Source organism: Phacochoerus africanus, chromosome 3 (assembly GCF_016906955.1).
Source record: "Phacochoerus africanus isolate WHEZ1 chromosome 3, ROS_Pafr_v1, whole genome shotgun sequence".
Classification (NCBI taxonomy): domain Eukaryota; kingdom Metazoa; phylum Chordata; class Mammalia; order Artiodactyla; family Suidae; genus Phacochoerus; species Phacochoerus africanus.
Window position 1 is genome coordinate 26091737 of NC_062546.1, and position 13670 is coordinate 26105406.

At 39.2% G+C, this 13670-nt stretch overlaps 1 protein-coding gene across 2 annotated transcripts in view; it reads right to left on the reverse strand.

Moving 5' to 3' along the window:
- CBFA2T2 (CBFA2/RUNX1 partner transcriptional co-repressor 2) overlaps positions 1 to 13670 on the reverse strand; it is a 159556-nt gene that overhangs the window by 18771 nt on the left and 127115 nt on the right. For both annotated transcript variants that reach the window (XM_047771301.1, XM_047771300.1), the window contains exons 4-5: positions 6160 to 6249; positions 1061 to 1242 (exon numbers count right to left, since the gene is read on the reverse strand). In XM_047771301.1, coding sequence (XP_047627257.1) covers positions 1061 to 1242; positions 6160 to 6249 — 272 coding nt within the window. The remainder of the gene's footprint in view (positions 1 to 1060; positions 1243 to 6159; positions 6250 to 13670) is intronic.

Genomic DNA, 13670 nt, shown 5'->3' on the forward strand with positions numbered 1-13670 from the left:
GAGAAAAAAGGCTTACATAATTAATACACTTGTGAATTAGTAGGACTTTTAGTCATTCGCTTCAACTGTAGCAAGATTTTCACTGTTATTAAAACAAACCATAGAAAATAGTGGTAAATACTCATGCATCAATTTCCAGGATAAATTAAATTAATATAATTTCAATCTTCAGGAGTTCCCATCGTGGTACAGTGGAAACAAATCTGACTAGGAACCATGAGGGTGCAGGTTCGATCCCTGGCCTTGCTCAGTGGGTTAGGGATCCAGCGTTGCTGTGAGCTGTGGTGTAGGTTGCAGATGCGGCTCAGATCTGGCATTGCTGTGGCTGTGGTGTAGGCCAGCAGCTGTAGCTCCAATTCGACCCCTAGCCTGCGATCTTCCACATGCGGCAGTGTGGCTCTAAAAATAAAAATAAAATAAAATAAAATAAAATAATAATAATAATAATAATAATAATAATTTCATTCTTCAAAGTAAAGCTGATTCAGTGTTCCTGTTGTGGCTCAGTGGTAATGAACCCGACTAGGATTCCAATGAGGACTCGGGTTTGATCCCTGGCCTCACTCAGTGGATTAAGGATCTGGTGTTGCTATGAGTTGTGTGTAGGTTGCAGATGTGGCTCAGATCCCAAGATGTGGCAGCTGTGGCTGTGGTGTAGGCCAGTAGCTGTAGCTTTGATTTGACCTCTCATGTGGGAACCTCCATATGCCGAAGGTGTGGCCCTAAAACGCAAAAAAAAAAAAGTAAAGCTGATTCATTAATTGTTCTCCTTTTATAGGACTTTACATATCAGAAGAAAATGCCTTGGCCAGATTACATTTCTTATGCTTCTGAAACACTGGACCCAAGAATGCTCAAGAGTGGAATTTATCAGCAGGGGTATTTAGTCATATGAAATGTTGAGAAGCTTTCTGCTGCCTGATGTTGGGATAAAGCAAAATTAACCTTAGGAATGTTTGAGTCTATACCTATATATAACCATAGTAATCAAGTTCTTTTTCTTTCACAAGCAAAGGGAAAGCTCAGAAAAGCAAGGACAACAAAGCTCTTCTCTGCTCACCTCTCTGGACTGGGCCTCTTTCCATTTCCATGCACTTCCATGAGCAGCTCAGAAGAGTCAGCAGGAGACGCGATGCTTGTGTTGAGCAGAAGGTGTTCATGTTGAGCCAGATACTGGGATGGGGTCTGCTTGGCAGCCCGAGCGCAGTGCAGCAGTTCTCGCTGCAGCAGAGGCAGGTTGGCCTTGAAAAGAAGGCAGCAGTGAATTTCCCAGTGTTAGGCCCTACACACAACAGGGCCCAGCATCTCAATAGACTTTTACAAATAAGATGACACAAAACAAAAGCACTTCTCTCCCTGCCAGTCTAACTTCCCTATGTCCCTCTCTAAGTAAAGTGATATCTATCATAATGAACTTCAATTATTATTAACTTGTCTCTTGCCCCTATAAGATGTAAATCTCAGTTAAGGAAGAGATTGTGCTTTATTTACCTGTGTGGCCTAGTACAGCATCAAAGCTCAATAAAGGTTTGTTGAACATAGTAATTATTGACCCAAATCTTTAAAAATGTGTAAAGACTTTGGTCAGTTAGAGAATTAGTACTGCCTACATGGGAGTAAGAAGAATTCACTCTTTCCTTTATCACTGCAGTCCTGGTTTTTCTCTTCTGAATCCTCATCCATTTCTGATAGCACTACTCAATGTTGCCTTCATGTTCTCTATTAGAGCTGCCATGGAATTTCAGAAACAGCGATTATTCTGACTTGGGTGGAACATGGGTTTTGAAAAAAGTATGGGGAGTGATGGGAATTAGGGCAACAAGCCTTAAAGACTAGTCTAGGATCTGAGGATACACATGGGTAGAATCTATTTCTTACCGTGGTGCTCCAACTAAGCATGTTTTCTAATTATGTACTAATTACTGATTATTTTTCCTTCTCCTCAAACTTAAACCTCTAATGGGACAAGTCATATAAAACCCTCTGTGTGTCCTTTAAACTTAACTATAAGGCCTTCATATTTAAAATGTACTTTCCCCATATTTGTTCTATTAAAAAATGAAGAATTATATGTTCCCCTAAATTTAAAAACAATTTAAACTGAACCCATAAGTCTTTATTCCAAGGGAAACAGATGAGCAAGTAAAAGGAGAGTTTAATACATGCAAGTAGTCATCCCTTTACCACCAGTTAATTTAGTAGACACCATAATTAGTGGCTTTTAAAGCAGATATAAATTGACAGAAACCCAAATGCTAGCCAAGAAGCTGCCAGAATAACCTACCTCATGCTGTTTTCCAAAATAACAAGAGTTAAGAATAGGGAATCTGATGATATAAAACACTAAAAGCCTGTTCTATAACCTCACTCTTGTAGCAACTGTAAAAACTCAATTGAAAAAAAAAAAACAAACCACCATGTCAGATCTTTACATTTGTGACATATACTCCTAGGTGAATTTTTTAAAATGCTAATCACTTCCTATTAATACAAATTTCCCAAATCCCTCTTGATTCTAGAGTCTTGGGGGAAACAATTATCTACTGGCTCTGATATATAGAAAAGAGACCGAGATAGAACACACAGCTGTTTCAAGGCTGAAAAAGGCACCATAGACTGCTCTTGAGAGGCCGAGACGTCAATGTCATCAGAACTGAGCCACAACACAGGACATGCACTGAGACATATGCATTTTCCTGCATGTCTGCAATGCTCTAATTTTAAGTTAAAAAAAAAAAAACAGAATTAGTACTTCAGTAAGATGACCCATCTTTTCGATGCTGTTACGTTTTCTTAGGAAATAAAGGTAAAGAAGGTAAAAGGACATTATTTATTTTGTCAAGGGACAAAATAAATTTCTATAATTACCGTATTAACAAAAGTCAAAATACAAACAACTGAGTTAAGCTTTTCTGTAATAGTCTACTACTAATGAAAAGAATGGAATTCATTTGGTGGACTGAGGATAACATTAAGCTTATTTGGGGTTCAAAGATAGTGTTCCCTATTACCAAATTAATTACAAATGTTCATCTGTAAAGACCATTTTTCTCTCTAGGTAGGACTTTACAAAACCATGTGGTGGGCTGGATTTGGGTCATAACTTTCCAAACTATGCCTGGTCTAGAATACACTGGTATCTGATTCTTGACTTTCTTTGCTTTGAGCTGTTTTATACCACTGAAAGTTATAGATAACCAATAACAATGTAAAAAAATTGTTGTCTATTGGAGTTGCTACTGTGGCACAAGAGGATCGATGGTATCTCTGCAGCGGCAGGGATGTGAGTTCAATCCCAGCCCGGCACAGTGGGTTAAGGATCCTGTGTTGCCACAGCTGTTGTGTAGGTCGTGGCTCTGGTCATGGATCTAAATCCCTGGCCTGGGAACTTCCGTATGCTAGAGGGCAGCAAAAAAACAAAAAAGAGAAGAAAATGCTGTCTATGAACATGTATAAAATCACATGTGGGAGTTACCGTCGTGACACAGCAGATACAAATCCGACTAGGAACCATGAGGTTGTGGATTCGATCCCTGGCCTTGCTCCGTGGGCCAAGGATCTGGCATTGCTGTGAGCTATGGTGTAGGCTGCAGATGCAGCTCAGATCTGGTGTTGCTGTGGCTGGGGTGTAAGTCAGCAGCTGCAGCTCCGATTAGACTCCTAGCTTGGGAACCTCCATATGCCACAGGTGTGGCCCTTAAAAAAAAAAAGAAAGAAAGAAAAGAAAAAGAAAGAAAAAAAAATCACATGCAGCAGAGATTTTAGAGACTCCTCTTGCCCACTATAGAAGAAAGTATTACTTCTGTTTGCATATTAATAACAATAATCCTGATCTATAAATGTGTCCATCCTTTGGCTTCTCCCTTGAGGGGGTTATAACAACTTGCTGATTCCCCCACTAACAATGTATTAAATAAAATCTATGACACAGGTTAATTTTTTTTTATCTGTATGAATGAATCATGATACCTGTTTCTGAACATTATTATCATTTAATAGGAAAAAATAGTAACTTTACAGTGGGAAACCATAGTAAACACCACCTTTACCAAGTGATAAAACTCAATATCACAAATTATGAGACACCTTCACACCTACGTCTCCTGATAGCATGCAGTGATACCACCTATCTGCTATTTCTCTCTAAAATGCACAACCTCATTCTAATCATGAAGAAGTATCAGAAAAATCCAAATTGAAGCATATTCTATAAAACAGCCTATACTCTTCAAAAATATCTAGATCATTAATGAGATGCTATTTCAGATTAAAATGGACTGAAAAGACATGACAATGAAACCCAAGATGTAACCTTGAATTAGATACAGGATCATAAAAAAAGTTGTTCTTTTGTTAAAAAGGACATTTGTGGGACATCTGGTGAAATATTAATAAGGTCTATAAGATGACAGTGTTGTTTCCGTCCTTCCTTCCTTCCTCCCCCCCCTTCCTTTCATTCTTTCTTTTTTTTTTTTTTAATTTGTAACACCTGTGGCATGCAGAAATTCCTGGGCCAGGGATCAAACCCTGGAGTGATTGGAGCCAAAGCAGTGACAATGCTGGATCCTTAACCCACTGAGCCACCAGGGAACTTCCTCAATGTTTCTTCCTTTCTTTTTTTGTTTTTTGTCTATTTGGGCCAAACCCTCGGCATATGGAAATTGCCAGGCTAGGCGTCAAGTCGGAGCTGTAGCTGCCAGCCTATGCCACAGTAACACGGGATCCGAACTGAGTTTGCAACCTACACCACAGCTCATGGCAATACCACATCTTTAACCCACTGAGCGAGGCCAGGGAGTGAACTTGCGTTCTCATGGGTACTAGTCGGATTCATTAACCACTGAGCCATGATGAGAACTTCTCTCAATGTTTATTTCTTGATTTGATAATTGGACTAAAGTATTTAGATGTATCATGTCTGTAGTTTCTCCTTAAACAATTCTGAGAAAAAAATAGAAATAAAAAAGAGTAATAACGCAAATGTGATAAAATACTAACATTTGGAGAATCTGAATTTTGTACAATTTGAAACTATTTTGTGAGCATGAAATTGTTTCAGTTTTTTTTTTTTTTTTTTTTAAATAGGGCTGCATCTATGGCACATGGAGGTTCCCAGGCTAGGGGTCGAATTGGAGCTCCAGCTGTTGACCTACGCTACAGCTTGCAGCAATGCCAGATCCTTAACCCATTGAGCAAGGTCAGGGATTGAACCTGCATCTTCATGGATATTAGTCTTTTGTCTTTATATATATATATATATATATATATATATATATATATATATATATATATATATAGTCTTTTGTCTTTTGATGGCTGCACCCACAGCATATGGAAGTTCCCAGGTTTAGGGGTTGAATTAGAGCTACAGCTGCCCACCTGTGCCCCAGCCACAGCAACTTGGGATCTGAACCACATCTGTGACCTACACTACAGCTCATGGCAACTCTGGATCTTTAACCTATTGAGCGAGGCCTGGGATTGAACTACTCAGGTTCGTTAACATGGATACCAATCAGGTTCGTTAACCACTGAGCCACGACGGGAACTCCAAAAATATTTTTTAAAAAGAGCATGTTACTGCCTCACTGATCAAGTAAGCATAATTTTAAACACAGTCCCCAAAAGTTATGTGCCAGGGAACATTAATTCCAGAGGATGTAATTAGAAACTGGACTAACTGATGGGAGGAAAGATGCAAATAGTGCCTTCCCACATGCTCTTCTGTCCTTAGGCTAAGTCCTAACTGCAAAGGCCTCTCCTTTGTTTTGACATTCTCCTCTCGTAACACTCTTCTTTACCTCCTAGCCACCTCCAAAAAGGTTGTGTCCAGTTACTTCCTCTGCTAGGAGCCCAACCTCCATGCCATGCACATACCTCCAAGCCCACTCAGCTCCTATTCCTCCTACCTGCTCCTTCTGTGTGTCACTAGCAGTGTCTGCATACAAACCACAACTGAAGGCTTTTTCAACTCTCATCTCATCAAACATAAGGCTTTTCTGCAAACTATACTCACATTTCTCTAGCAGCCCCAAATAAAATAGAGATATGAAAATAAAGCAAGCTGCTCTGATTTGGATCACAGAACAGGGATCACTAGCAGATCTTGAGGAAATGCTGAAGATAAATTACATCCAGTAGTTATCTGATTAAAATTACCTTGAGGAAGGGAATAACAAAAGGACGAAGAGGAAAGTTTGTAGCCTCTTGGAGCTTGCAATGGAATTCTTCAATTGTTACTGTTGAGTTCTGAAAAGATAAATAACATTGTTCAACTTCTAAAATTGGACAGTGTCCTTGTACCATAGATATGATAGTGCTGAACCCTTTGAAATTATAAGAAAAAGGACAATTCCAAGAGCACTATTATGAACTCGGATTCCTCTCAAAGACTAACTAAAAATTGTTTCCTTTCATAATGAAATTCAGTCTCCTTAATTTTCTTCTCTACCACCTCGATTCTAAAAAATTTTCCTCTACGCTCAGCAGCCTGGGTAGAAAAAGACAGACACTGCCTTCCTACCATGAAGAGAGGCACTTGGGTCCCTTTTACTGAGGGTTCATCACAACTCACCCAAGGTACAAGTAACCAAGCTTACAATGTTTCCAGCTGAACGGATTCCAAGTAAGTCCAGGATATCAATTTAACAACTCAGAAGTTCACTACTTCAGAAGTTCATTTCTTCATTGGTTCTGCCTACCTCCTAACATCAGTTTGCCAAATCTCCTAAATTGGAAGTTAAAAGAAAAAAGAAGCCTTCTACCTTCAAGCGGTCTGTTTACAACCAACACCAAATAAATATAAAGGATCATAAGAGACTACTGTACACCAATAAAATGGATGACCAATAAAATGGATGACCTAGAGGAAACTGACAAATTCTTAGAAAGGTACGCCTTCAAAGACTGAGCCTGGAACACCAATAAAATGGATGACCTAGAGGAAACTGACAAATTCTTAGAAAGGTACAGCCTTCAAAGACAGACTGGAAGAAACAAAAAATGTGAACAGACAATTATCAGTACTGAAATTGAATCAGTAATTTAAAAACTCCCAATAAACAAAAGTCCAAGACCAGATGACTTCACAGGTGAATTCTATCAAACATTAGAGAAGAGTTAACACCCATCCTTCTGAAACAATTCCAAAAATTGCAGAGGAAGGAACACTTATGAACTCATTCTATGAGGCCACCATCACCCTGATACCAAAACCAGACAGTTATCACAAAAAGGTAAAATTATAGGCCAAGATCACTGATAAACATAGACGAAAAAATCCTCAACAAAATACTAGAAAACAGACTCCCAAAATATATTAAAAGGATTGTACATCATGATCAATTGGGATTTATTCCAAGGATGGAAGCATTTTTCAATATCTGCAAATCAATGTGATAAATTATATTAACAAACTAAGAATAACAACAATATGAGGAGTTCCTGCTGTGGCTCAGAGGAACTGAACCTGACTAATATCCATGAAGATGCAGGTTTGATCTTTTCCCCCGCTCAGTGGGTTAAGGATCTGGTGTTGCCGTGAACTGTGATGTAGGTCACAGATTTGATCTGGCATTGCTGTGGCTCTGGCGCAGGCTGGCAACTGTAGCTCCGATTCAACCCCTAGCCTGGGAACTTCCATATGCTGCAGGTGAGGCCCTAAAAAACAACAAACAAACAAATAAACTAACAAAAGATTTGATCATCTCCTCAAGAGATGTAGAAAAACTTTCTGATAAAATTCAACATCTATTTATGATAAAAAGTCTTCAAAAAGTGGGCAAAGAGGGAATATACCTCAACATAATATATGACAAACTTGCAGCTAATATCATTCTCAAATGGTGGAAAGCTGAAAGCATTTCCTCAGATCAGGAACAAAACAAGGCTGTCCACTCTCACCACTTTTATTCAACATAGCTTTGGAAGTCCTAGCTACCACAACTAGAGAAGAAAAAGAAATAAAAGGACTCCAAATTGGAAAAGAAGTAAAACTGTCAATGTTTGTATATGATGCTATACACAGAAAATCCTAAAGACTACCAGAAACTACTAGAGCTCATCAATGAATTCAATAAAGTTGTTGGATATAAAGTTAATACCCAGAAATTTGTTGCATTTCTATATACTAACAATGAAAGAGCAGAAAAAGAAATTAAGGAAACAATCCCATTTAAAAAAGAATAAAATATCTAGGAATAAATTATCTAAGGAGGCAAAAGACCTGTACCCTAAAACTAAGACACTGATGAAAGAAAATGAAGATGACACAAACAGATGGAAAGACATACCATGCTCTTGGATTGGAAGAATCAATACTGTTTAAATGACCATACTTCCACCCAAGGCAATCTACAGATTCAATATGAGCCCTATCAAATTACCAACGGCCTATTTTACAGAATTGGAACCAAAAAAAAAATTTTTTTTATGAAAAAAAAAAAATTGTATGGAAGCACAAAAGACCCCAAACAATCTTGAGAAAGAATACAGCTGGAGGAATCATGTTCCCTGATTTCAGACTATACTACGGTCATCAAAATGGTATGGTACTGGCACAAAAACAGGCACATAGATCAATGGAAAGGATAGAAAGCCCAGAAATAAACCCATGCTCTTATGATCAATTAATTTCTGACAAAAGAAGCAAGAAGATACAATGGAGAAAAAGACAATCTCTTCAATAAATGGTGCTGGGGAAAATGGACAGCTACATGCGTAAGAATGAAATCAGAACATTCTCTAATGCTATACACAAAATAAACCCGCTGCTGTGATGTGGGTTCAATCCCTGGCCTAGGAGCTTCCATATGTCATGCGCTTGGCCAAAGCCAAAACCAAAACTAAACTCAAAGTGGATTTAAGACTTAAATGTAAGACCAGACAGTATAAAACTCCCAGAGGAAAATATATGTAGAACACTCTTTGACATAAATTGCAGCATTATTTTTTTTGGATCCATCTCCTAGAGTAATGGAAGCAAAACAAATATAAACAAATGGGACCTGGTTAAAAGTTTTTACACAGCAAAGAAAACCATAAACAAAAGGAAAAGAAAACCTACGGATTGGGAGAAAATATTGACAAATGATGTTACCAACAAGGACTTAATTTCTAAAATATACAAATAGCTCACACAGCTTAATAACAACAACAAAAAAAGTTCAATAAAAAAATGGTCAGGAAGAGTTCCCGTCATGGCTCAGTGGTTAACGAATCTGACTAGGAACCATAAGGTTGCAGGTTCGATCCCTGGCCTCACTCAGTAGGTTAAGGATCTGGTGTTGCCGTGAGCTGTGGTGTAGGTCACAGATGCTGCTCAGATCCCGAGTTGCTGTGGCTCTGGTGTAGGCCAGCGGCTGCAGCTCCGATTCGACCCCTAGCCTGGGAACCTCTATATGCCATGGGTGTGGCCCAAGAAATAGCAAAAACACACACACACACAAAAGGGCAGGATATTTAAATAGACATTTCTCCAAAGAAGATATACAGATGGCCAATAGGCACATGAAAAAATGCTCAATATCACTAATTATTAGAGACATGCAAATCAAAACAACACTGAGGTATCACTCACCCCAGCCAGAATGGCCATCATTAAAAAAGTATATAAATTATAAATGCTGGAGAGGGTGTGGAGAAAAAGAAACCCTCCTACACTGTTGTTGGGGATGCAAATTGGTGAGGTTACTATGGAGAACAGTATTAAAGTGCCTTAAAAAATAAAAATAGTTACTATATGATCCTGCAATCCCACTCCTGGGCATATATAACTGGAGAAAACTCTAATAATTTGAAAAGATGCATGCACCCCAATGTTCACAGCAGCATTATTTATAATAGCCAAGACATGGAAGCAACCTAATGACCACTGACAGATGAATGGATAGTATATATAAAACAAACAACGGAGTTCCCGTCGTGGCGCAGTGGTTAACGAATCCGACTAGGAACCATGAGGTTGCGGGTTCGGTCCCTGCCCTTGCTCAGTGGGTTAACGATCCGGCGTTGCCGTGAGCTGTGGTGTAGGTTGCAGACGCGGCTTGGATCCTGTGTTGCTGTGGCTCTGGCGTAGGCTGGCGGCTACAGCTCCGATTCGACCCCTAGCCTGGGAACCTCCATATGCCACACGGGAGTGGCCCTAGAAATAGCAAAAAAAAAAGACAAAAAAATAAAATAAAATAAAATAAACAAGGACCCACTACATAGTACAGGGAACTGTGTGTGTGTGTGTGTAATAGAATATTACTAAGTCACAAAAAAGAATTAAATAGTATCATTTATGTGAACATGGATGGACCCAGAGATTGTCATATTAAGTGAAGTAAGTCAGAGACAAATATATGATATCACTTATATGTGGAATCTAAAAAAAATGACACAAATGAACGTATTTACAAAACAGAAGTAGACTCACAGACAGACAAAAGGAACTTTTGTTACCAAAGTGGACGGGGGTATGAATAAGGAATTTTGGGATTAAGAAACACTATTATATATAAAATAAACAAGGACCCACTATATAGCACAGGGAACTATGTGTAATATCTTTTAATAAGCTATAATAGGAGAATCTATTTAAAATTTTTTTATTAGTTTCATATATATAAAAATATATAACTGAATCACTTCACTTTACACCTGAAACTAATATAACATTGCATATTAACTATATTTCATTTAAAAATGGTTAAAAATATAGTAAGGAGGGAGTTCCCGTCGTGGCGCAGTGGTTAATGAATCCGACTAGGAACCATGAGGTTGCGGGTTCCGTCCCTGCCCTTGCTCAGTGGGTTAATGATCCGGCATTGCCGTGAGCTGTGGTGTAGGTCGCAGATGCGGCTCAGATCCCGCGTTGCTGTGGCTCTGGTGTAGGCCGGTGGCTACAGCTCTGATTCGACCCCTAGCCTGGGAACCTCCATATGCCTCAGGAGCGGCCCAAGAAATAGCAAAAAAAAAAAAGAAAAAAAAATATAGTAAGGAGAATGGCTCTGTATACTACAGTTGTACAAATCTCTCTGCTATCTAGCTTAATAAAAGATAGCTGGATTCTCCTATCTGCTTCTGTATTTAATCCATTCCAACATCCTTTGTCACGTAGCCTCTAGAAAATTCCACTATAGGAGCTCCAAACTGTGGTGCAACAGGATCGGCAGTGTCTTGGGAGCTCTGGGATGTGGGTTCAATCCCAGGCCCACCACAGTGGGTTGGGGATCTGGCACTGCTGCAGCTGTGGCTTGGTTCAAAACTATGGCCTGGATCTGATCCCCGGACTGGGGGCTCCATGTGCCACAGGGAGGCCCCCCCCCCCGAAAAAAAAGAATTAAAAAAACTTAAAGATTCAATGCACTCCCTATCAAATTACCAAGGACATTTTCCACAGAACTCGAACAAAATATTTTAAAGTTTGCTTGGAAGCACAAAAGACCCAGAATAGCCAAAGACATCCTGAAAAAGAAAAATGGAGCTGAAGGAATCAGGCTCCCGGACTTCAGACTTATACTACAAAGCTACAATCATCAAAACCGCATGGTACTGGCACAAAGACAGACATATAGATCAGTAGAACAGGATAGAAAGCCCAGAATTAAACCCACACACCTACAGCCAACTACTCTATGACAAAGGAGGCAAGGATATACAATGGAGAAAGGACAGCTTGTTCAGTAAGTGGTGCTGGGAAAGCTGGACAGCCACATGGAAAAGAATGAAATTAGAACACTCCCTAACACCATACACACCAAAGAAACTCAAAATGGATTAACGACCTAGATATAAGACCAGACACTATGAAACTCTTAGAGGAAAACACAGGCCAAACACTCTCTGACAGAAACGACAGCACCATCTTCTCAGACCCACCTCTTAAGAGTGATGACAATAAAAACAAAAACAAACAAATGGGACCTCATCAAACTTAAAAGTTTCTGCACAGCAAAGGAAACCCTAAACAACACGAAAAGACAACCCACAGGATGGGAGAAAATCTTTGCAGGTGAATCAACTGACAAGGGATTAATCTCCAAAAGTTATAAACACCTTCTGCAGCTCCATACCAAAAAAACAAAAAACCCCATCCAAAAATGGGCAGAAGACCTAAACAGACAGTTCTCCAAAGAAGACACACACATGGCCAAAAAACACATGAAAAGATGTTCAACATCACTCATTATTAGAGAAATGCAAATCAAAACCACTCTGAGGTACCGCCTTACACCAGCCAGAATGGCCATCATCCAAAAGTCTACAAACAATAAGTGCTGGAGAGGGTGTGGAGCAAAAGCAACCCTAGTACACTGTTGGTGGGATTGTACACTGGTGCAACCACTGTGGAAAACAGTATGGAGATTCCTCAGAAAACTCAAAATAGAACTACCATTTGATCCAGCAATCCCACTCCTGGGCATCTATCCAGAGAAAACCACGACTCGCAAAGACACATGTACTCCGATGTTCACTGCGGCACTATTTGCGATAGCCAACACATGGAAACAACCTAAATGTCCATCGACAGAGGAGTGGATCCAGAAGATGTGGTACATAGACACAATGGAATATTACTCAGCCATTAAAAGGAACGAAATACCGGCATTTTCAGCAACATGGATGGACCTAGAAACTATCACGCTAAGTGAAGTCAGCCATACAATGAGACACCAACATCAAATGCTTTCACTGACATGTGGAATCTGAAAAAAGGACAGACGGAACTTCTTTGCAGAACAGATGCTGACTCACAGACACTGAAAAACTTACGGTCTCCGGAGGAGACAGTTTGGGGAGTGGGGGGGATGTGCTTGGGCTGTGGGATGGAAATCCTGTGAAATTGGATTGTTATGATCATTATACAACTACAGATGTGAGAAATTCATTTGAGTAATAAAAAAAAAGAAAAAAAAACTTAAAGAAAAGAAGAAAATCCCACTATACTCTCATGAGAGAATACTAATAAAAAGGCAAGTAACATCTTAGAATTATTATGAAAATGTTTTTGACCTCCTGGACTTCCTACAAGGGTCTCAGAGGATCCAGATAATACTGTGAGAACTGAAAATAAAATTTTAGTAATGTGATTCATCTTTACCGCATACAGAGGCTAATATGCAGGAGCACAGTGTGTTTTAGTTCAGGTAAATCTTGAGGAATTCAATTTACAAACATTAATAACTGGTAGCTCTTATCTTATATACACTGAGATCAAACCTCTCTCAGCTGTCAATATCAGGAAAATCACTTCCTTATACCATGATTTCACCACTCAGTACAGAAAAAAATTATGTGTACATTATAAATCCTAAAGAAATTATATTTGTATGAGGAGCTAAATAATGTAATCCCTTTGATATTATTTATTTAGACTATGAATCTTGTAATCTTGTAAATATTATCTTAAAAATAAGCCATTTCTTTTTTTTCGTGGTTTGGAAACAATGCACCAGGCACTGAATATATTAAGCAACAAAACCTTGTATTAACTTAGTTGAACCTCAGTGGGCCTGCAGCAATTCAGTTTTTTTTGTTTTTTTTTTGTCTTTTTTGGTTGTTGTTGTTGTTGCTATTTCTTGGGCCGCTCCCTCGGCATATGGAGGTTCCCAGGCTAGGGGTCCAATCGGAGCTGTAGCCACCGGCCTACGCCAGAGCCACAGCAACGCGGGATCCGAGCCGCGTCT